This window comes from Hemitrygon akajei, chromosome 13 (genome assembly GCF_048418815.1).
Source record: "Hemitrygon akajei chromosome 13, sHemAka1.3, whole genome shotgun sequence".
Taxonomy (NCBI): Eukaryota; Metazoa; Chordata; class Chondrichthyes; order Myliobatiformes; family Dasyatidae; genus Hemitrygon; species Hemitrygon akajei.
The window spans coordinates 35,559,890-35,585,252 of NC_133136.1; the positions used below are offsets into that span (position 1 = coordinate 35,559,890).

At 39.0% G+C, this 25,363-nt stretch overlaps 1 protein-coding gene across 4 annotated transcripts; it reads left to right on the plus strand.

Annotated features, from left to right (window-relative positions):
- Positions 1-1,576: 1,576 nt before the first annotated feature.
- Positions 1,577-10,835, plus strand: isl1a (ISL LIM homeobox 1a). 4 transcript variants are annotated; one of them, XM_073064388.1, is made up of 6 exons: positions 1,577-1,850; positions 2,719-2,908; positions 4,081-4,337; positions 6,418-6,704; positions 7,584-7,751; positions 9,447-10,835. In XM_073064388.1, exons 1-6 carry the CDS (start codon positions 1,823-1,825, stop codon positions 9,561-9,563), a joined length of 1,047 nt encoding a protein of 348 aa, XP_072920489.1. In that variant the 5' UTR covers positions 1,577-1,822; the 3' UTR covers positions 9,564-10,835. The 4 variants fall into 4 exon arrangements, with proteins under 4 accessions (XP_072920489.1, XP_072920490.1, XP_072920487.1 ...); XM_073064389.1 differs by having other exon boundaries at positions 6,421-6,704; XM_073064386.1 differs by lacking the exon at positions 9,447-10,835 and having other exon boundaries at positions 7,584-8,931.
- The last annotated feature ends 14,528 nt before the right edge of the window (positions 10,836-25,363 follow it).

A 25,363-nucleotide genomic window follows, 5' to 3' on the forward strand; every position in this document is an offset into this window, starting at 1 on the left:
GTGAATGCACCGAACAGCTTTGCTCCAGAACACCATCCCAAGTCTTTTCGTGAACCCTGAATCGTTAAATTGTACATATCAATGAAATTATATATTCATGGATTCAGACTCAATGATACCCTAGGAGTCCTTTCAATCAAACGTGTTCTTATCAAGATGCTTTGTGCGTATCCCAGCAGTGAGTTTAAACGATAAAGCACATGCACCATAATTTTGGAAGCAACCTTATTTTTGGAAAATACTTTCCCATTTATTTTATTGCTTTTCACCAAATCAGATTTCGCCTTTAAATAAAACCGTAGAAAAGTATGGTGCCTGATGCCAGAGTTCTTACCTTAATGCTGCACCTACCTTACACATGACGCCAAAAAAAACAGCTTGGAAAACTTCGGATGTGCAACTCAGCAGAATTTATCAGTTTCTTATTTTGTACATCGCATTCCTGTCCTGAAGCACTCTCCGCAACATTCTCCAGAAAAATAACTAAGACAATGGATTATCTACGCTGAGTGCTGCACTATAAATTTGTCTGATGGAAACCCTGAGTATAACAAGATGCATATGTTGCCCTCATATTTATTTATTCAAGAAAGATATAAGTCGTAAAACAGTCAATCGAAAACAGTTATAGTCGCATTTTATTGTTTCGGTTTATACCGTGTCTGCAGTGGAAACAGAATCGCGTTTATTGCCGCAAGACTGTTTCCTTGGGAGCACTCTGACCTTGCCATGCACTTCGCTAAACACCTAGACATAACGCACTAAAAAACAATCCGATTGCGTCCTTATTGTAACTTATTCCACGATCCTACTTACAACCCCGATTTTCTGAAACATGTGTTTGTAAAACAAAATGTCCATATCCCATGGGCTGTTCTGCTGAAAACCGCATCCTGGAAGATTTTCATCAGGCAAATGATTTCGGATTCGAATTACCTATGGGAGTGCGGGGAGAAAGTTAAACTCTATAATTCAAGCAATTGCAAAGTATTAACAATGAAGCTGAACCTTTGAGGTATAATGAACGCTAACTGGCAAAGCTCAAAGAAGCTCATGCCACCATCAAAATGCATATACAGGTGCTAAGCTCTAGGAGACGATCGCCAAATGCCAAGCAGAACTGGGACGGTCAAATAATGGAAGGCTGGAAGTGCAGCAGATCCGCGGATAGAGGCGGACCTCAGAGGAGGAGAGAGAAAAAAAGAAACGGTAGAAGATGGTGGTCGGGCCGGGTGGGGAGGCGGGGTGGGGGGGGTGGTGGAGAAATAAGTCAGGGCAATGGAGCAAATGAAACAGACGGGCCCAGGGGGGTTCGAGAGAAGCCGCTGCAGCGCTGAAGGCCGGCGCCCGCGCACTCGCTGCCTCCCGGGAAGACAATGCAAACATCTGGTGCTGCCCGGGTCGAGCCCTAGACCAATCACCGCATGGTGGGGAGATCGGCCAACAGGAGAGAGAGTTGAATGTAAGGGGAGGGGGGGGGGGGGTGAGCGCTGGGGGAAGGTGGGGGGGGTAGAAAGTGGAAGATGGCGTACGTCTGACGTCAGGCGCGCTCTACGTCAGACCAATGGCGAGAGGTTCGAGGAAGCGCAATCAGAGTGTGAGAAAGATAAGGAGCAGTGAGCATGAGCGGCGGGACAGCGCGCACCGCCTCTGTGCACAATCCCTTCCCCAGTGTCTGGCAGCAGCGACCGCACTCCTCTTAACCGGCCCTACTCTGTGGATATAACCAAGGACTCCCTGCCTCCCCACTCCTCCAAACAAAAATACAAAATCCAAGGGGAAAAAAAGCAAACAAAAACAAACTTTTGCACAATAACAAGAAATGGGAGACATGGGAGATCCACCCAAAAGTAAGTTTTCTTCATTGCTGTTGCATTTCGAGGATCGGATTCAGGTGCAAGGAGTTGACTAGTTACTATAGCTGTAACTGTACTGTTATCTCTGGCTTTTTAAAAAAAAAATCATTGCTCTTGTACATTAATTGGATTTTTCGGTTTATTTCATAAGTCGTACAACAGTGGTCTGAAGGTTCAGGTAAAAGAAAGTCTTCCACTATGTGTGCATTGTTAAGTGTATTCCCACCACTCGCGATTCGTGTGAATAAAAGTATAGTGTTGAAGTAAAGCAATGCTAGACATTATTGGAGCATTTGGATCATTTCTTTCAGAGCCTTGTCATGTATCGCAGATACACGTATCTGAATTTTCAGGCTCTCTACTAAGATGAGCACAGTTTGATATTAATAACAAATATATATTTCTGCTTGTAAAAATCCAGTTGTAATAATATGATGCACGGACTTACTTCAGACTATGTTCTAAAGATGTACATATATAAGCACGAAGTTTTCCTAAAAAAAAGTTTGCATGCTGCTAAAGAGTCGTCAGAATTTTTGTTTAAATATCAGAAATCTATCCCTGCACGCGTTTTGCTGAGAACTGTGAAAATGCTAAAACTAAAATGGAAATGAAATCCTGTTGATTTAGAATATATTCTTGAGTAACCCACTGAAACATTAAAAGATACAATTAACAGTGCTCCAGTTATTCTAGTATCTTATTTTGAACACCACCTTGTTACAATACGGCCTGAAAACATAATCTGTCTTTAGATCTATCCAGCAAATGCAACAGCTAACTAAAAACACTACTGCAATCTATGTCTGCTACAAGACGCCTTTGATCGGTTTCACGACACTATTTTCATATCAAATTACAGAAAAACGCCTTATTTCTCTGTGTGTTGGTTGTGGGAATCAGATTCATGATCAGTATATTCTTCGTGTTTCTCCGGATCTGGAATGGCATGCCGCTTGTCTAAAATGTGCAGAGTGTAATCAGTATTTGGACGAAACCTGTACCTGCTTCGTTAGGGATGGAAAAACATACTGCAAAAGAGACTATATTCGGTGAGTGAATATCTTGGATACTTTAATTATTCTAGCAATATCGTTCCTGTGCTCGATTTAAACGTAACCCCTCCCCACCCAGGCACCAACAAACTGTTAACCCTTCAATTGCTTTATTCCTTGTTTTCCCCTTATCTTATCTTAACTGGCTGGTAGAGGAGATCAAATTGCCGACTATTTGGCAGTGAACAATTGGGATATTTATATCATGTAACTGTTTCCTTTACACAAATCTGTGAACAGGGAATATGCGAATTTTGACTCTTCTAGTGCTGGTGTCCACAACATCACAGCCTAACAACCGATCAGTTGTTTTAACTATTTGCGGGACACAACAATTCGTTAAAGAAAACTTCACTGTCATCATCAGTTTAGGCCGTGTATTTCCAAGTGCTGGTAATTATTACTTCGAAATGAGGCAGGTGAACTGAAAATGCAAATGACTCCCTAGGAACCCTGACATATAAAAAATTGTTGATCACAGGGTGACCCTTTACAGCAGTCATTTTCACCAAGCATCACTTCCAATGAAAAATGTTGTACAAAAGCTATTGTGTTGATTCACTTTTACTAGTGCGTTTAAAATACACATTATTTCCCCTCAAAATGGGTAATCTAGACTAAAATGCAATCTTTGCTGAACTATGGAGAAAAAATGCTTGAAACAAAATCGTCAATTGACAATTTGACTCGAAATATAAGTTCCATTTATACGAGTTCCAACATGACTTTATTTTTCAGCTTTTATTATTTAAAATTTAGATTTGTTAAGAAATTAATGTTGGTGTTTAGTATGTCAATATGCAAGAATTTAAAGTCATATCGACACGTATATTTTGCAGACAATTTATTTTTTTAATGAATAAACCACATTCGATGGTTGTTTATATTATAAATACTATATATTATAAAGATCTAAATACTTCAGCATTATCTAAAGCCGTATTATGATTTAGCAGCTATACTCAATGATTTAAATCAGGAAGTATGTTTCATATTTAGAGTAACATGAAGTATAATTTGGTTTATGAGGATGTTATTTGTTTTGACAAAATAACTCAACAGAATGATATCAAAAGTAATTCTGTTTCGGTCCTTTGTGTCGAAGTATTTGACATACTGGAAGCACTTCTGACCGTTAGTAAATGTCCTTCGTGCCTCTTGACTTACAGATTGTATGGAACTAAATGTGCAAAGTGTAACATAGGATTCAGTAAGAATGACTTTGTGATGAGAGCACGCAGTAAGGTGTATCACATCGACTGCTTCCGCTGTGTGGCGTGTAGTCGCCAGCTCATCCCCGGTGATGAATTCGCGTTGCGGGAAGACGGACTCTTCTGCCGGGCTGACCACGATGTTGTAGAGCGAGCGTCGGTTGGCCCAGATCCCCTCAGTCCCATGCACGGCAACAGACCCTTACAGATGGCGGGTATGTACGATTTCAAAACTCGATTTTATCTGAGGATGTATTCAGATATTATGGAATGAAACATCTTACCTACTTCTATAATACATATTGAACTTGCATACACACACAGTTGGCGGTAGTGAACTAAAGTTTGGATTTGCCCATATTCACTACAGTTTTAGATCTTGACAATAGGCTTTATACAGTCGAAATACTTAGGACTGCATGTTCCCATTGAATCATTTATTTTGTACCTGATTATTAAAAATATATATTTGTTTGCCACTAGTCATGATAGATTACAAACATGTTTAACGAATATAAATGTTTTTTCTTTCATTCCAACTTATTTTAAAACTTTTTGAACAGTGTCCAGTTACCCTTATATTTTAATTTGAACTGTATAAATCATCAGTCGTTCGACATTAGAACTTTGAAGACATTCAGTTCTAAATGTTCCCATTAACTTTTCAATTGAGTTATTTTAATGAAGATTTTTCTGTTTCTGAAGTCGAGAACTGGACTTTCTTCCAGGGCCTTTTCTTATACAGTCATTTACCAATGAAAACTTATTGTGTGTAAGGTGCAGTGCTTGTGATTTGTAAATACAATTTCCTGTTAATATTTATGTACATTAAAGCAATAATATCAAACCCCAAATTTGAGACTTGCTTTAAAATATCATAAGAATGATCTCTACTATATACATGCATCAAAGCTGTTTTCAAGAATCGACGTTTCAATTTATATTGCTCAAAGATCATCTAATGTATGGTTTTATGGCTGTCAGGGCGGTGTAACCTCCTTTACTTAGATCTCTAAAAATAATCGAATACATTTTGCCCTTATTGAAATACAGTGCATTCCGAAGGGGAATCGACGTGAATCTACATAATTATAGGTTTCAGGACTTTTCAAGTAGGGCCTGGCGTACGTGATATTTCATACCAGTGCAAATATTAGATGTTATTGTATGCAGCAAACGTTCTTGTTATTTTTTCTTATTCTTTATAGAAGGAAATTTTTGGAGGTAAATTTGCAACCTTGCTCAAGTCACATGTTTTACACCAAATTTCGAATTGCTACATTCCACTTTAATATATGCTTGCATATTTCATCGCCCATGTGGCTTTGTACAATTTTCAATAATCTACTTAGAGTGCTGATTCTATAGCTGCACAAATATTTTTACTTTTTATATTTGTCTATTCCATTACATTTTATCATTTACATTTTGGCATTTTTTAATGAACGGCGTTCCTGGGAGTCAAATTTCATGCTGTTGCACTGAAGAAAAAAATATCAAATGTTTCCATTAAACCAAACAAAGCATTTTTTTCATGGAAACCAATGGCATATTTTTGGAAGTGTAGATTTCTTTGCTGTACGCTCTACAGAAACTTTGATAAACACATCAGACGTTATTATTTCTTGATCACACCACTGAAACTTTACGGGAGCTCCTTTTATCTCGTCACGCATCTACACGAAGAAGTAACCTGGCCCAACACAGTACAAACCCAAGTTGATGTAATGTAAACCCGTATACTAGGGAAATGACTAGCAAAAGCGACAAATCACTGATCGCTTTACTTCCAGATGATTAGATCAGCAATGTGCTTGTATGTGAACTGCATTTGTACCGAATTCACCGCAATTAGTATTGAGGAGCGGATATTATTGAATCAGAACCTGAAACCTATTGTTTCAGTTTTTATTTTAAACTGATGTTTCTGATTGATTGAAATTTAATTAGTATCTACAGGTAATATTGGGAACGCATTCGAAAACTATTAAGGATTTATCTATTTTGGCTTTTTAACTCCATGCAGTTAAGTCATGTCAGGACATTGCAAGATCACTTAACTTTTAATGTGGTATCTGACCTAATGCTTAATTTAAGACCAGATTCTCTGACAAATCTGTAACTCGCGCATTTTCTGAAGTGTTTTTTTTTGTAATTCGCCCAGATTCATCACAGTGACTCTATTATCTTTTTAAGATTCTATTTTTATTGCCAGAGCCAATAAGTGGGCCAAGGACTATTGCAAATAATTCCATTCAACAAAGCTAGGATATGTCGTCTGTTTTTTTTTTGCAGCAGAGCCCATTTCTGTCCGACAGCCAGCTTTGAGGCCACACGTTCACAAACAGCCTGAAAAGACGACACGGGTTCGGACAGTTCTAAACGAGAAACAGCTCCACACATTACGGACTTGTTATGCAGCCAACCCCCGACCCGATGCGCTCATGAAGGAGCAGCTCGTTGAAATGACAGGCCTGAGCCCCCGTGTCATTCGAGTCTGGTTTCAAAACAAGCGCTGTAAAGACAAAAAAAGGAGTCAGCTCATGAAACAACTGCAACAACAGCAACCCAACGACAAAACGGTAAGCCCTGTCTCCCTGCTCCTCATTTGAAATTCTGAGACTCAAAATATCAGTTTTTCTTGCAAAGTGCAAAACAAACGGTTTGGTAAATCACCTTTAAAGCCCGATTTTTTTTTTGTCTTCCTAAGGAATAATACAGTTACATGAATCGACACCTTTCAGTTCTAATACGGTATGACTAGGATAAATATATTCTTATCCATGTAGGCAAACTCTTTGGTGCATCTGAAATACTTTTTAATAGCTTGGATGTAAATAAAAATCTAACTAACTTACACAGATGAAATATTGCTTACTCTGACGTGCTGAATTCTTGTTTGCTGAAAAATAATTTTTTACATCTTTATAAATAGGACCATTACATTAAGAGCATCTCTCTTTACTTCAGATAGGGTTGCCATCAACAGATCAAAGATGCATATATTTTTTAACTGAATGAATATTGCATCTTCAAGATCGGAAATAATCATTATTTAAATATGTTGCTAATTTTAGGTTATATTTTATCCTGACTAGTCCAATGATGATAATGGGTACAATCACTGCTTGACATCATTAGCACTTTCTAGTCTATATAATGTATTGTTTATTCAATTTAAAGATCACATGATATTTAATTGTTGTCTACCAATGTTGAATTAAATACTTTCCTGTTTCATATGGACTTTTTAGGATAACATACCAGCAGTTGTATTGAGGATGACAGAATTTAAGCTGCATTCTTGCTTGGAGACAGGAAGAGGCTTAAAGTGTTAGCATTAGAAGATACTCAGTACAGAATTTGTATTGATTAGTGTACATGGTTAACAAAAATTTTTAAAAAGAGAGAATAGTTACTGCAATTATATAAGACCTATTGTTGCTTGTCCATTTTTGAAGAATATCCAGGGGCTGACTGGAACCCCGATGGTAGCTGCCAGCCCGGAGAGACATGATAGCAGTTTGCAAGCCAATCCAGTGGAGGTGCAGAGTTACCAGCCGCCTTGGAAAGTTTTGAGTGACTTCGCTTTGCAGAGTGATATAGAACAGCCTGCATTTCAGCAACTGGTGAGTGCCAGCAACATGCAGAACACCATCATCACCACCACAGTACAGACTTCACCAGAACTCACTGCAATCAGGGGACCAACTACACACCAATCCATATATAGACAATTCATGGATATAAAAATTGCAGAATCCCTCTTTTGCCAGCCTTAGTATTTTGATTTTGACGACCATCAAGAATGTAGAGAGAAACTATTTTGTTTTCTCCCAAAGTTTCAAGTAGTTTGTATTTAACATTAAACACTGGAGATGACTGTTGGTGTCTGAAACATAAGCTCTTTTCATTATATACAAATTGTTAATAAAAAAGCATTTTAAATCGAGTGTTGCAGATTTAAAGCACTACTGATCATGTTAATGAAGGCAAGTGATCATAGGATTGTAGGCAGGACACATGAACCAAGAGCTCAGCTGATTTCAGTTTAATATACCATTAAAGGCAATGAAACAAAATGGATGTTGTTTCTCTGTTGTCTCGGCTTTAGGCTCAGCAGTAATAAAAGTGGTTCATTGATAATAATAGCCCCCATCTGCTGCTCTGGGTATGAAAAACAAAATTGAAAATACCTTATTTCACCTAACTCTCCTGTAAAGGTGAATGTAAGGTGTCTGGCTTTATATGCTCTAAATGGTAACAGAGTAATGTCCTTGAATAATTGGGTGTAATTTAATTCTTTAGCATATATATTAGCTGTTTATTTCTAAGTCATTGCAAAGCCACAATTACTATTTAGAGTTGAAGGTAAATCTAAATCATGCTTCCCTCTGGTACATACCTTACAACATATTTTGGATACTTAAGTTATATACTGGTATAAAGATGTATGCGAACTGCATGTAATGTACAAATAAAATGTCTTAACTTTGTAAATCTATTTCAGTTTAACCATCTGAAGTTAATGCCAGCCTCTTTGTAAGGTATCCCAAGCAAATGGTAGACAAAAGTCTATATATCCTTTCTTTATTGGGAATACTTCCATGTCATATACAGTATATTTACACATATTTAGTGGCAGGAAACATCATTCTCTTGTTTCAGATTGCAAAGGAAGTGTGCTACTCAAAAGTTAAACAACTCTGTGATGTCTTACAATAAATTACTGAAAAATATAATAATTTATGATGTATGTTTGGAGAGAAACTGTACTATTTTACGCTATTAAACTTTGTTGCACTGGGATTTGCAACTAGACCTGCCTGTGATTTGCTATGAGACGTTGATTATTTGCTAAGGCATTATTTTAATTTTAGCGATATACAGCACTTTAGATAACTTGACAGAAGGCACTTTATGGTTTTAATGTAATTTGTTTGTTAGTGATGACAACATTAATGCATCCCACTGTACAGCCATAGTTACGAAAGTCAAAAAATACATTTCTAATGAATCCAAGCAACACACACAAAATGCTGGAGGTACTCAGCAGGCCAGGCAGCATCTATGGAAAAGAGTACAGTCGATGTTTCAGTCCTGATGAAAGTTCTCAGCTGAAAATGTTGACTGTACTCTTTTCCATAGATGCTGCCTGGCCTGCTGAGTTCCTCCAGCATTTTGGGTCTGTGTTGCTTGGATTTTAAGCATCTGCAGATTTTCTCTTGTTTCTAATGAATGTAATTTTCTGATAATTGTGTCTTTGGATTAATGACAACATTTTAAGGAGGTCATATATCATTGATTTGCTATGATTTTTACAGGTTAATTTTTCAGAGGGAGGGCCAGGTTCTAACTCCACTGGAAGTGAAGTAGCGTCCATGTCCTCCCAACTCCCTGACACACCAAACAGCATGGTAGCGAGTCCTATAGAGGCATGAGGAGCCTGAACTCTCAGTGCAGCCCTACAGAGAGCCACGAGGAACCCTGGACCCTCAAAACTCTCTGGCCCACACTTTTTTTAAAAAAAGTTCATGCAACCTGGTCCATGTCTGATCAGAAAGCAGCCATCATCCGTTTGCACGAAGTCTCTGTGTTCAAACAACTAATGTTGTACCCTAGCAACACTGTGACGACAATCAGACACTAGAGTGGGATCTGGCTACAAGTGCAAATAGAAGAGACTCCCAAGTCATCCAGGACTTCATTCAGAGATGTTTTTGAAGATATAGAAAGGATGTACACTCAAGTGATCCTGAGGGAATTCATTGCACATGCAAACAGATAAGATGATCCAGTGGAGAAATTATAGTCCCAACATCTTCAATGGTGCTGCCTAGAAAGGACATCAGTGGGTCAGCTTTGCCAAAAAAAACACAGAAGAGTCCCATACATCTGCAAAAAGTGGACTGGAAAGACAATCGTGACATGCAGAATGTACCACAGCTTAAGTAGTTCTGTGACCGTCCCATAGGATCAGTTCTCAAAGGTAGAGTTGCATTTTTGCAATGCTTTTAGTTGACCTATAACAAGGACTATTGGATCCTAGATCATTAGCAAGTAGCTGGTTCATGAGATTACTGTCCCTGCAATGAAAGTATGAAGGCAACTACTGATGTTTCAATTTTTTTTAATTTTTTATTGAAAAGCTCAAGCATTGCAACAAGGTATACCTCTTTTTGCCACAGCTTCGTGGGATTTGTGTGTGAACTCGTGTCCGTCCAGAATTGTCCCAAAGATGTGTATGTTCCTAGGTTAAACCAGTTACCAACAATGGTTTTAGCTTTGGAAAGAAACATTTTGTTTGTTCTTGTACTGCAAAAATTATAAATAATTTATTATTTATTGTCAACAGACTTGCCACTTTTCATGTCTTTTTTGACATTTTATGTTTGCTGAAGTAAAAGATGTACTGTGGTCTTTGGAAAACATGTCTAATTTTGTGTGTCCTGTCTTTTCTTGAAGATTATGTAAAATAATAAAACGCCATATGTAGAAATATATCCTCAAGATTATTTCACTAATAAAAAAGCAAAATAACTGAAAAATTATATAAGCCTTTTGCAGATTCTGCAATTACATTTTAATAAATTAGCTTGCAAGGCTAACTGCTTTTTAAAACAATTTTAATTGTTTTATTGTTGCATGCATTTAGTAAAAGACATCTATTCCAATCTGCTTTAATCCCCAATCTTTTAACTACTCAAGCATATAAATATTTTGGTACTTTTCCATTGTTAGTATGGACAAAATATCAATGATAAGCTTTGATTAAATTAATTTAAATATGAAAATTATATTTATGATATATTCCATCTTGAAGTTTTACTGTGAAATAATGTGCAATGTATTAACAATTAGCTGGATTTCAAACATCTACTTCAGCTCAAATGTCCATTGATTAGTGCTGCTAACTCTGGCTTTGGTAAACTTGATACAACTGGCCTGATAGATCCTGACTTTGGATATCAAAAGTTTTTGGGTTATTCCATTAGTAAACTCTTTGACATGATTCCTTAAAGGATTGACTGCAAAGGGAGGGGACGGGGGCAGGGTGGGTGCAGAGGAAATATCCGAATGCTTGTTGTCTTTTTCTGTGTACGGGTAAACACTTCTGGCCAAACATATAAAATAGAGTAACGTCTGCTATCTATCTCGCAATCTGACTAACAAGACACTTCCCGTGACACATAATACTTTAAAATAAACAAGGGTCCAGCAGCCTATTCCCCTTTCCACTATTTAAAGTGGCATTGGGTATATCAGAAATGGGCGGTCAAATCGATTACTTAGTAAAGTTATAGATTAATCTGGACTGTATTCTAACTATAGAATGCCGCAAAGACCATTTGTTATTTTTTTTGTGAACACGTGGTTATGCTGGCCTCAGTTACGAGGAAACGTAGAGTCATTGGGATCTACATCCGTTCTCATCCCTGCAGATTCTTTCGCAACTGGTAGGGCCAATTGATTTTTATCAAGAGCCTGACAACTTCCTTTCCTAAAACCATTCATGCAAGCATTGATTTAAATTAATAAAAGATTATCACTCCACTCCTGTCGATTTCGGAGGCGTGACACCTCAGATGAAGAGTGTTAATTAAGGAAATAAAACTAATTCATTTTAATTGCAATACAGTGACCTAAAGCCTATTGCAGGAAGCACTGAATGAACAAAAACATTCGGTACTTCAAGTTTACAAATGGTTTAACTTTGCTTATGCCAATTCGAAATTGCAGTAACTGTGTTATGTCCATAGTAGAAAGGATTTACGGAATCCCCATCAGTCTGACTTTATTAGGCACAGAATCTAATTAGCTCTCAAAATAGACAGTTGTTGTCTAACTTAACTATCCGGTCTGCATCTTGACCTTCTATGTTCATTTAATTGGCCCCATACAGTATTTTCCATTTAAATTTACGGTTGAGAACCATTCAGTTGTCAAACGCTCTTTTCTTGCCCAGTGTCTTAACTTACCCCCCCCCCCCATAGTAACATATCAAAGCGTGGCAACGGAAGATAAAACAACCGCGTGCAAACAAAAACCGCATAAAATTGCGCTTTGCTCGGATGAGACAACAGTTCAAAAGTTATGGCTAAATCCGTATGAAAGCGAAATAACGACAAGAACTTAAAAATACCGCTTAGGACAAGCGGAGGAACTTCAGACGATCGTCTTACTAAACTTTTGAATGGCAAAATTCAAGAGGATTGAGTATGGCGGACAACTGCGATATGCGTTCTGAAGTTCCGCGCTACAACAATATGGCTGTATTATTAGGCCACTAGTGAAATTAACTTCAATAGTTAAGTGACAGAATTGAGAGAAACTCTCCCGCCCTCCATTTCCAATAAGTTTGATGCGCTCACATATGCGTGTCTACACACATAAGTACAGTATTAACTTGTGTTCTATTGCAAATGACTACGCATTTATTTTGGCTGAAAATAAATTGTGAGTTGCTGATGGAAAATATATTTCTTCTGATCAAAACGGTGTAATTCTATTTCATACAGATATTTTGTAAATATTATTATACTCACAACTTTGATTTGACAGAGAACTGAAAAGAAGCGGCCTCTTAAGAGCCGAACTAGTATTTGGTAACCTGTGTAAACCGATTATTAATAGCCGATGGTGTTTGGAATTATGTTGACGCACGCTTCATGAAACGAACGTTTTTAAAGGTTTGCTAATGAACTGCGCGGACGTTTGGTCTGATATCTCTGTTTCTAATGGTCAGTGCGAACATGTCTCTGTTCTTTTGGCAGAGGTTGCTGTTCTCAGCGATGTTTGTCCTGATAGTGGAACAAGCCACTGAATGACATTGTTTTGAGCTCAGGCGCCACAAAAACAAACTTTACAGCTCGATGTCCGAGCATTTGATGAACGATTGCTTTACGTACTAATCCAAATACGAATCTTCCCAATCCGGTTCACAAAAACACGCATTTTTTTTTAAAAAATCATAGCCTTCTATTAAATGCTGCTAATTATTTTTACAGTGATTCGCCTACATTAACCCAGTTTACACCCCATCCACCTTCGGCTATGAACCGCAAATCGTATTCCTTTTGAAGCCAGCCCCGTGCTAATGTGATCTCTATTATGTTTACTTAAAACGCATACCTAGCTATTTAATTTAACTGCAAAATGTATAATTATTATACCACATACAACCAAAACATAATTATGTGTTGAACATTTTAAGCAAGGCTTCTGACAGATAATGACAGATATTCAAATGAGATATTTCTCTGTAGCATCAAATACCCGTTTGTGTTTCATGAAGATATGCCAATTGTTAACTTCCCCAAATATTAAGACTTTTTAAATTATGTGGTTCTATTAAAAATGAACGGTATCTAATATAGCATTCCGGTATAAAAATTCAAAAGCCATTACTTGCACCCTCTCAGTGTGTGACTGGGGACTATTAAGCAGATTGGTGTTTATTTCCGAAAATCGGCCCTTCTCAGTGCTGTGAAACTGCTAATTGTGTTTGCTGCCTTAGGGCTTTCTATATGTTTAAGAGATCTTACAGAAGCGAAAACAACATTTAAATCCTCCCGGTGACATATACCGCCTCAGGGGAGCAAACTGCACCTCGGAAGTGGAAGACGTATTTTATTTGTTAGCATTTTGAAGACTCACCGTGTGTGTATGTGGTGGGGAGGGGAGAGTAGTTGGGATGGGTGGGAGGAGAAGAGTGTGGGGGTGGCGCTGAATCACCGTTTGAAACAGGTTGGTGTATCTTTGAGCCTAATCAAAACAAGTTTGACTTGTGAGGTCCTCACGTCTAGACAGAACTGGACTCTCGGCGGCTCCTTATCTGAGAACGGAATCAGTTCACAGAGTTTCTCAATGCCCAGAGCTAGGGGCTGGCATTCCGGCACAAAAGGACCCACAGCTCACACTGACACAAGTACCTAAGCGGACCCCGTCAGCGCAGACCTTGGGAGCAAAGAGAACGTTGTTCACCTTGGCAACATTTCCGAAGTGTTTTGGTCAGTTGACACATCTGCGACCGTAAAACGTACATACTGAGAATACCTTCTCTCATCATATAAAACTTAATGGAAGATACACGTACAATTTCAGGCACGATTAACTGGTCTAGATGTACTCCACTTACAGAAAGGATGACCAGTGAATATACTCCCATTATTATAGTGGAATGAAATCAGATTGTCGGTACCCCAGTTGATAATAAATGAAACATCGACGTTTGTGTACCACAGGCTGTAATACCTGTTAAAACTCAAGTTTAACGTTTCTGTGGTGATTTATTTCTTCTGACTAAACCGTCTGCACTGTCAGGGACGTCACGACCCACGTTCGATATCTGTGCATTCCAGCTGCCTAAAACGGGACAGCTGTTCTGCTTTTCTGACTAGAACATTGTCCTGTGCTGTGAAGCAGCAATAGGTACCACAGGCCTATGCAGAACTGGTACGGGATGGAGGAGCGGGAAAGGTCCGACCACATTTTAATTGACACGTCCACAGTCCTGATGTACATCAGATTAAAACTAGACTCCCTGTTTTCCCACCGGTTGTCTTGTTAAAGGTCAGAGTAGTCTGCAAAGGAATTGTGTTTAATTTGCATCGGGATCCTTTTCCTAATAAGACTTGGAATGACAACATTTCTTCGTGAAATTATTTTGTGTTTCTTCGTATTCAAAAGGATCGCCTTAAATTCTGTTGGCAGGGCAAATGGAAAATAAAACGGTTTGGGGAAAGCCGATTTCAAACACAAGTCTTTTAATGTAAGAGGTAGTTTTTTTTTAAGGCAAAAGCCTTGCAATACCAGACGACTGTGTTTTAAGTGTGAGAAGGATGGCAATATCATCTCGTTACAACATTAAGTATGCATCATTTCTGGTGTCGGAAAATTGTAAGATTAGCAACGACTCACCTGGGGCACTTGACGTTTTGCAAGTGGGATATAACGTGCCTTCTTTTAATAAGAAATATTGCTCAAAATGTTTTCCATAACTGGATATAATTAGTAGTTCTTTTTGCAACATTTTCAGTGAATATGTTGCTGGCTAGCAGCTATAACAGTGTCATTCTTGTGTGGTCCAGTTGGCGTTTTACGAGTTATGTTTTATTGTACAGGCGGTATCGAAGATAGCACATTACAGGGTGACCTTTAGCTTGTGGGTAGCTATCGGCCTTACTGTTAGAAGAATGACTATTCTATTTTCTGCGTGTTTACACCAGTGACCGGGATAGAAACCTGAATATCTCGGACAGCAGTCAAGACTGTTTAAAGTTTATGAATATATAGTTACTCCTAACACAAATGCGTTGGATTTTGCCTTGAATATTTTTTTAAACCCTGACTCTTCTGTCGGTTCCCCGGGTTTATTTTGACATGTCAGTAATACAGTTATTGGAAGCAGTGTATAACCAGAGGGTATTACGATGCTAACCAGGCACGAAATGGAATACCGACCTCTCCCAGGCCATTGATATCATAGCCCGCAAAACAGTTACGCTCATAATATTACTTAAGTTTCCAGGCTTAATTGGGACCGTTCTTTCTTCAGTAATTGCAAATCAGTAAGTAACATTCACACACACTGAAAGCTAAACCAAAGCCCACACTCTACCCTTGATGGTGTGTCGAACTTGCGGTGAAAGGATTTTTTTTATATAAAAAGGACATAAACTGCGGTAAATACTTCTGTAATTTAAAAAAATGATATGTCAACATGAAAGGACAATTGATTATGGCCCACAGTCTTGGTTATTGGAATTTATCAGAAGGGAAAGAGGTTTCTCAGTGTATTTAGACAACGGGTAACTTTCACAGACTACTCCTCGTCCAACCACCCCCCCTCCCCCCACCCCATAGGTGTCCATTGAGACCTTCCTATCGAAATGGTAAGTACTGTATCCATGCCGTTCTTCTTCGCCAATGTTTAATCCTCCTCCTGGGGAGCTTTTGACAAAGGTGCTTAGTTGTTCAATTATATGAAATCACCCAAACAAGGAAGGATCTCGCCAAATAGTAACTCCAGAAGATGGAAGAATTGCCTCACTGATGTGTGCACAAATGCCCATTATCTGAGTCTCCAGGTATACTGTATATAGGGAATGTTTAACATGTTGCCTCAAGTACACTTCAATTACCTCCGGTCCCCCTGAAATAATATAAACCCAGACACTTTCATGCCACTACTTTTGCACCGGCGAGTCGAACCTTTAGTTGCATGAAATATATTTGCTTTGGTATCGATTCTTTTGCAACTAAGAGAAGTTATCAAAAATATGACAATTAGAAGAACGTCCTTTTGAAAGTCTTATGGTGTCTTAATGCGAAACATGGAAACCGGCAAAACCATAGGTTAAAAACAATTAGCAACGTGGGACTTATTTAACAGGGGTTTTTAAATTACTCATAACACAACAAGTACATAGAGCAGCTGGCAGGTCAGCTGCTGCGCTGCAGAATCAGCTCTCGCTAAGGGAAGTTACAAAGCAGTGCATTCTGATGTTTTGTCAGAGAAAGGCCGCAAGTATTTTTTATAACTCGTCCGTCATCCGATCTATTTTAATATAACTTATGATCGCGCCTTCACGTTAAGCTGAGAACGACACACAGAAACCTGTTGCTCAAGTAGGCAATGTCAGATTCGAAATAGCACATTAGGAAAGCCGTGTATTGGAGACATCAACCCGGCCTTAGCTCGGGACAGGTAACCGAGGGCTTCATCTTTGAAAGTCATCTCAGCGCTCTGAAGCACCGAAGAACATCAATTCCAAATCCCGGCTGCTATGCTACTATTGAATTCTGAGCTTGTGATCTTTTGCACTGATGTGTGTGATATACTTCAAACCCAATAGCGAGTAGACCCGATTTTGTAGTCAATTTACATAATCCGTTTCTCTTAAACCATTGCACACAAGATCATGCGTGGGGTTCGGGATTCATAGGAGTATTTTAATATAGTCTCCCTTTATTTAGATAATATTATTCATGACACTCTATTACATCCCAGCAGTATGCTGGAAAGTGGCTTTGAAATTATGCAGCAAAGTACCTAAAACCGTTAAAGTGACAAAGGACCAGACTGGAACAGAAACAGGCCTTCCTCTACATATCGCCTTAGGAAAATAATTGAAGATGTTTAAGAACATTGGCTGCTGGCTTTGTTGCTGTACCGCCACTCGGCAGAGTTAAACAGCTACTTTAGACGATGACTATTGTCCCACTGGATCAGCTTTCACAAGCCGTCATTATAGTCTTCATACCGGTAAGATAATTCTCATCACAAGATGGATATCAGTATACAACGAAAGCATATTGTATTAAATTGCTGCATGTATGTAAATTATACTTAACCCCCTCAAATTATAACCAACAGAGATCCTACAATATTTGGGCATTAAAAATATACCTTTTGGAAACAGAAGTTGAGCAGTTACAATCTCAAACAATTTCTTGATCTTGCCAGCTTCATACATCACCCTAGCATTTCATCCTTACACTAACTTCTTTTGGACGAATGCTATCATTAGATGTGTAATATATTAGCAATTAACATTATTCTTTCATATGGTACCTGGATTTTCTTGATGGCATTAGAATCCTAAATTTTAGGTGTGTTTATGAGTTTTGATTGAGATCTTTTGGATTCCATTTTGTTTGGCCAACAATCATGGATTGTTCTCTAACAATTCTTGATCATGAGTGGTAGCAAGAAGACTGGATTACTTGAGTGTAGCTCAATTGTAAAAATGTTTATATTGTCTTGGAGATTGGCTCCATAGACTAAAGATTAAGGAGCTGTTAGCTTTGTTTAATGTTAGCACGTGTATGTTAAGGAGAAGGCCTATTTGCATCCTTAGATGGCAATTAGGTCACTTATATTGCTTTGCTGTCACTGGTTGATATATTTAAGATGCTTCTGAAATACAATGACCTAAAAAACCTTTCTACAGTGGCTATAAATTTACTCTTATTTGCATTCTTGGGGAAAATAAAGAGAGGTTAGGAAGTACTGACACGTAGGAATAACAGACATGATCCAGATGATTCATTCATGAAAGTATTGAGCTAATTATGGAAATTAACAATAGTTTATTAAAAAGTCTTGCTAGGTTAGTGTAATTATGAAAAAAATACTGAACTTAATCACTGTCATGAAGGGACTTCTAAAGTACACTTTCTATAGAAGTAGATTACAGTTCTAAATTGATCATTCGTTTAGTGACTAGGAAAAATTGAAAAAAAACACCAGGTGATATTTACTGTCATAAATGCTCCATTCAGCCAGGTCTGAAGTATTGGACTTAAAGAAAACATTGTTTCTTTCACTGTGGTCTTCTTTAAATTCATCAATACCAATGACTCCATAAATACAACTATCCTTCTGTTTACCTAGACAAAATAGTTATTCTCCGGCTGCAGCCTCAGATTGTTAGAAAATTACAGCTGTTTTCATCGGCTGATACAGTAGATACTTAGAGTCCTAGAGTTATACAACCGAGAGAAAGGCCCCATCGCCCAACTTGACCTTACTAAGCAAAATCTCTATCCAAGCTAGTCCCTTTTTCTTCCATTTGGCTCATACCCTCTTAAACATTTCCAGCCATGTATCTGGCTAAGTGTCATATAAACATTGTAATTGTACCTACCTCTACAGCTTCCTCTGGCAGCTCATTGCATATACACAGCATCTTCTGTGACAGATATATTTTTCAGATTTTTTAAAAAATCATTTCCCTCTCAACTTAAATTGATGTTCTCCAGTTCTAGACTCATCAACTTCTTTATGCTCCTCCTGATTTTCTATACAAGGTTAGTTTTCAGTCTCCTATGCTCCAGGAAAATTGAGTTGCAGCCTAGCCAGCCTCTCCTGTAACTCAAGCCTTCCATTCCCAGTAACATCCATAGAACATTACAGCACAGAAACAGGCCTTTTGGACCTCTCGGCTGTGCCAAACCATTTTTTTTTTGCCTAGTCCCACTGACCTGCACCTGGACAATATCCCTCCATACACTTCTCATCCATGTACCTGTCCAAGTTTTTCTAAAATGTTATAAGTGAGTCTGCAGTTACCACTTCACCTGGCAACTCATTCCACACTCCCACCACTCTCTGTGTGAAGAAGCCCGCCCCTAATGTTCCCTTTAAACTTTTCCCCCTTCACCCTTAACCCATGGCCTCTGTTTTTTTCTCTCCACCAGCCTCAGTGGAAAAAGCCTGCTTGCATTCACTCTATCTATATCCATCATACTTTTTTATACCTCTATCAAATCTCCCCTCATTCTTCTATGCTCCAGGGAATAAAATCCTAACCTGTTCAAACTTTCTCTGTAACTCAGTTTCTCAAGTCCCAGCAACATCCTTGTAAACCTTCTCTGCACTCTTTCAACCTTATTAATATCCTTCCTTTAATTCGCTGACCAAAACTGCACACAATATTGTGAATATTTTCCACCCCTTTTGTAGTTTAATGACATTCTTCCCATAGGTGGGTGTCCAGAACTGTGTACATGAAGTATAATCTCCCCAGTGACTTGTATAGATGATATCCGAACACTCAACAACATTCTTACCTGGACTTCTACACTTTGAGTCTTTATCAAGACTCAAAGCTACAGCTACATGTCCTTATTCACTGACTGGGATCAACTAATGGGGAAATATGGTTGTTCTGTGAGCTGGCATAGTCTTGCTGAGACAAAGTATCCTGCTTGCATCTACAGTGTGCTTACCAGATCCTGACTCATCCCTCACCCTCATCTCTTACATTGACCTTTACTCTCAAACCCAGTGCAGGGTCCTGACCCAAAATGTTGACTATCCCCATTGCTTCCACAGATACTGCCCAACCTGTTGAGTTCTTCCAGCAATTTTTTTCAGCCATTTCACAATAATTAAATCTAGAGTCCTGGCTGATATCTGTTACAATGACATTTACCACCCATTATTTAGAAACATCAAGTGATACCATCCAGAGCAGAAATGAACTAAAGTTTAGAACATTTCTTGACTGTTTTGTACCAAATTGTGAACCTTTTTAAAATTAATTTAGGAAGTATTTTTGATTGAATGCAAACCTTGCATTTAGTTCAATACTGGTCAACAATTATACCAGTGTCTTGTATAAAAATCAAATAAATATTTAACAATTCCCTAGTATTTAACTCAGGTGTAAAATGCTTTGTAATACTTGACTTGTATGGCACTCAAAGAAAAAACGTCAATATTTCTTTTACAAATACCTGATCATCAATTTGATTGATAATTTCCTACCTGCTGTTTAAACTATGGTGTATTTACATTTAATGTTTATGATAGAATTGTGTTTGAATTAATGAACTGTAATCCAGAAATCAAGAGACGTTGATTTAAATTAATTTATTTAATTAAATAATCAAGACTGAAAGAGCTAGTGTCTTGGTCTGGTCTCAAGGTGACTGCAGCCATTTATAAAGGTCATTAAGACTATAAAACAGATGAGCAGAATTAGGCAATTCAGCCCATCAAGTCTGCTCCACCATTCCATCATGGCTGATTTATAATCCAGTTTAACCCCATTTTCCTGTCTTCTCCCTGTAACCTTTGATCCCCTTGCGAATCAAAGAACTATTAATCTCCATTCTAAATATGCACAATGAATTGGCCTCCACAGGAATCTGTGACATAAGTTCCACAGATTCGTCATCATCTAGCTAAAGCAATACCTTCTCACCTCTGTTCTCAAGGGATGTTCCTCTATTCCGAGGCTGTGCCCTCTGGTCCTAGACTTCTCCACTATAGTAAAAATATTATCTCAACATTCACTAAATTTAGGCCTTTCAATATACAGTAAGTTTTAATCATATTCCCCCCCCCCCCCCACCATTCTTCTAGACTCTAGCAAGTACAGGCACAGAGCCATGAAACGCTCCTCATACAATAACCCTTTCATTCATGGAATAATTTGTGTGAATTTCCTCTGGACTCCCTCAAATGCCAGCACATCTTTTCTTAGATATGGATCCAAAAACTGCATACAGTACTCTAAGTGCAATCTGACCAATGCCTTAAAAAACTTAGTGTTAGGTCCTTGCTTTTATATTCTAGTCCGGTCAAAATTAATGTTAAAATTGCATTTCAGAATCAGAATCAGGTTTATTATCACCGGCACGTGATGTGAAATTTGTTAACTTAGCAGCAGCAGTTCAATGCAATACATAATATAGAAAAAAACAAAATAAAATAATAATAATAATAATAATAATAATAATAATAATAATAATAATAATAATAAATAAATTAGAGTGTACATATATTGAATAGATTAAAAATCGTGTAAAAAACAGAAATACTATATATTAAAAAAAAGTGAGGTAGTGCCCAAGGCTTCAACATCCATTTAGGAATCGGATAGCAGAGAGGAAGAAGCTGATCCTGAATTGCTGAGTGTGTGTCTTCAGGCTTCTGTATTTCCTACCTGATGGTAACAGTGAGAAAAGGGCATGCCCTGGGTGCTGGAGGTCCTTAATAATGGACGCTGCCTTTCTAAGACACCGCTACTTGAAGATGTCCTGGGTACTTTGTAGGCTATTATCCACGATGAAGCTAACTAAATTTACAACTCTCTGCAGCTTCTTTTGGTCCTGTGCAGTAGGCTCCCCCCTCCCCCATACCAGACAGTGATGCATCCTGTCAGAATGCTCTCCACGGTACATTTATAGAAGTCTGTGAGTGTATTTATTGACATACCAAATCTTTTTTAACTCCTAACAAAGTATAGCCATTGTCTTGCCTTCTTTATAACTGCATCGATATGTTGAGACCAGGTTAGACCCTCAGAGATCTTGACACCAGGAACTTGAAACTGCTCACTCTCTCCACTTCTGATCCCTCTGTGAAGATTGGTATGTGTTCCTTCGTCTTACCCTTCCTGAAGTCCATAATCAACTCTTCCGTCTTACTGACATTGAGTGCCAGATTGTTGCTGCAGCACCATTCCACTAGTTGGCATATCTCACTCCTGTACGCCCTCTCGTCACCACCTGAGATTCTACCAACAATGGTTGTATCGTCAGCAAACTTATCGATGGTATTTGAGCTCTACCTTGTCACACAGTCATGTGTATATAGAGAGTAGAGCAGTGGGCTAAGCACACACCCCTGAGGTGCGCCAGTGTTGATTGCAGCGAGGAGGAGATGTTATCACAGATTGTGGACTTCTGGTTAGGAAGTCAAGGACCTAATTGCAGAGGGAGGTACAGAGGCCCAGGTTCTGCAACTTCTCAATCAGGATTGTGGGAACAATGGTATCAAATGCTGAGCTATATTCGATGAACAGTATCCTGACATAGGTGTTTGTGTTGTCCAGGTGGTCTAAAGCTGTGTGGAGAGCCATTGAGATTGCGGCTGCCATTGACCTATTGTGGTGATAGGCAAATTGCAATGGGTCCAGGTCCTTGCTGAGGCAGGAGTTCAGTCTAGTCATGACCAACCTCTCAAAGAATTTCATCACTGTAGATGTGAGTGTTACCGAGTGATAGTCATTAAGGCAGCTCACATTATTCTTCTTAGGCACTGGTATAATCATTGCCTTTTTGAAGCAAGTGGGAACGTCCACCCGTAGCAGTGTGAGGTTGAAAATGTCCTTGGCTGGCACAGGTTTTCAGAGCCTTACCAGGTACTTCAACAGGACCTTCTGCCTTTCAAGGGTTCACTCTCTTTAAAGACAGCCTAACATCAGCCTCTGAGACGGAGATCGCAGGGTCATCAGGTGCAGCAGGGATCTTCACGGATGTAGCTATGTTCTCCCTTTCAAAGCATGCATGGAAGGCATTGAGTTCATCTGGTAGTGAAGCATCACTGCCATTCATACTATTGGGCTTCGCTTTGTAGGGAGTAATGTCTTGCAGACCCTGCCAGAGCTACCGTACATCCGATGTCACCTCCAACCGCATTTGAAATTGTCTCTTCGCCCTTGAAATGGCCCTCTGCAAATCATACCTGGTTTTCTGGTACAGGCCTGGGTCGCCAGACTTGAATGCCACAGATCTAGCCTTCAGCAGACAATATACCTCCTGGTTCATCCACGGCTTTTGGTTTGGGAATGTACAGTAAGTCTTTGTGGGCACACACTCATTCACACATGTTTTATTGAAGTCATTAACAACTGCAGCTTACTCATCTAGGTTCCAAGTTGAATCCTCAAATACAGTCCAGTCCATCAGTTCAAAGCAGTCCTGTAGGCACTCCTGTGCTTCCCTTGTCCAATATTTCTTGGTCCGCACTGCTGGTGCTGCAGTCTACATTCTCTGCCTATACTGAGGGAGTAGAAGTACAGCCAGGTGATCAGACTTCCCGGAGTGAGGGCGTGGAATAGCATGGTAGACATTCGTGATGGTGGTGTAACAATGGTCTAGTGTGTTGTTTCTTCTAGTGTTGCAAGTGATCTGTGATGGTAATTGTTTAGTGATTTTTTTTGCAGACTGGCCTGGTTAAAATCTCCCATAACAATGGAGAAGGTTCTAGGATGCGCTGCTCCATGCATGTTGATCCCATTGCTCAGATCATCTAAAGACTGCTTGACATTGGCCTGAGGTGGAATGTATACTGCTACCAGAATGATCCCAGAAATCTCAAGTGCTTTGTAAAAATTGAGGCACTTAACTGCTAGATGTTCCAGGTCTGGTGAGTAGAATTGGGACAGCACTGATATATTTGTGTACTAAGAAGAGTTGATCATGAGGCATACTCCTCCACCTCTGCTTTGAGAGGCTCTATAGATCTATGCCGACTGTGTATAGTAAGCTTGTCAATCTGAATCGTTGCATCCGGTACGGAAGGGGTTAGCCAGGATTCCATGAAACAAAGGACACACGCGGCCCTAATGTCCCTCTGATTCAGCATTTTAGCTCTGAGATCATTGATTTTATTCACCAGAGATTGCACATTTACCAGCAAGATAGTCAGTATTGGGAGTTCAAAACCACATTTCCCTAAACGCACTTGTAACCCCGATCTACAGCCATGCTTCCTCCATGGAATCCCACGTGGGTGCTTCCATCCACAATCAGTCCGTCAGTTTTAAGCAGCGATAGTTCATTTAAATGCATTAAGACATCTTTGTTTACTCTACTGCCCTTGGAAGCAGTTGTGCTTTTTAGCTGTATCAAGCTGAAACGAGAATATTTAAATAATTGCATCAATTTAGAATACTGCTGCTACTCGAGTCACCCCTAGGCGCCCTAGAAGCAAATTGCCTTCCTTCCCACTGATAAAACTTTTGCAAGTTAACTTCATGAAATCCTGCACCAAAGCATCTCCAAAGCATCGTTGCACCTCTGATTTCTGAATTTTCTCCTCATTCAGAAAATAGTCCACACCTTTAATTCTTCTATCAAAGCGCATGATCATGCAATTCCCTACACTATAATTCATCTGCTACTCCCTTGTCCATTTTTCTAATCTCTCTCAGCAGACTCACTGCTTCCTCAACACTACCTGCTCTTTCACCTATCTATGTATCATCCACAAACTTGGCCACAAAGTCATCAATTCGGTCATCCAACTCATTGACATATAACATGAAAAGAAGTAGTCTCAACACTGACCCCAGCAGAACATGACTAATCATTATAAGCCAACCAGATACTTGCTAGTATCTTCCCTGTAATACATTGAGCTCTTATCTTGTTTGGCAGCCTCATATGTGGGACCTTGTCAAAGACTTCCTGAAAATCCAGGTAAACAACATTCACTGTCACTCCCTTGTCTATACTGCCTGTTATTTCAAACAAATTCTTTTCATTCAAAGAATTCCAGCAAATTAGCCGGGAAAGATTTCTCCTTACCTAAACCACCCTGACTTTGGCCTATTTTATGATGTGCTTCCAAGTACCCTGAAACCTCATTCTTAATAATGGACTCCAATATCTTCCAAACCACTAAAGTCAGGCTAACGGTCATATTATTTCCTTTATTTTGCCTCTCTCCATAAGGGGAGTGACATCTGCAATTCTCCAGTCCTCCGGAACCATTCCAGAATCTAGTGATTCTTTAAAGAACACTACTACTATCTCCACAATCTCTTAAGCCACATCCTTCAGAATACTGGGGTGTAGTCCATTTTGCTCAGGTGACTTATCTGCCATCAGACTTTTCAACATCCCAAGCACCTTCTCATTAAATGCACTCTGACATGGCTCAGTAAGCCATTCACCTATGTTGCAACATCACAGGAAGGAAACATAGCAGACCACACCA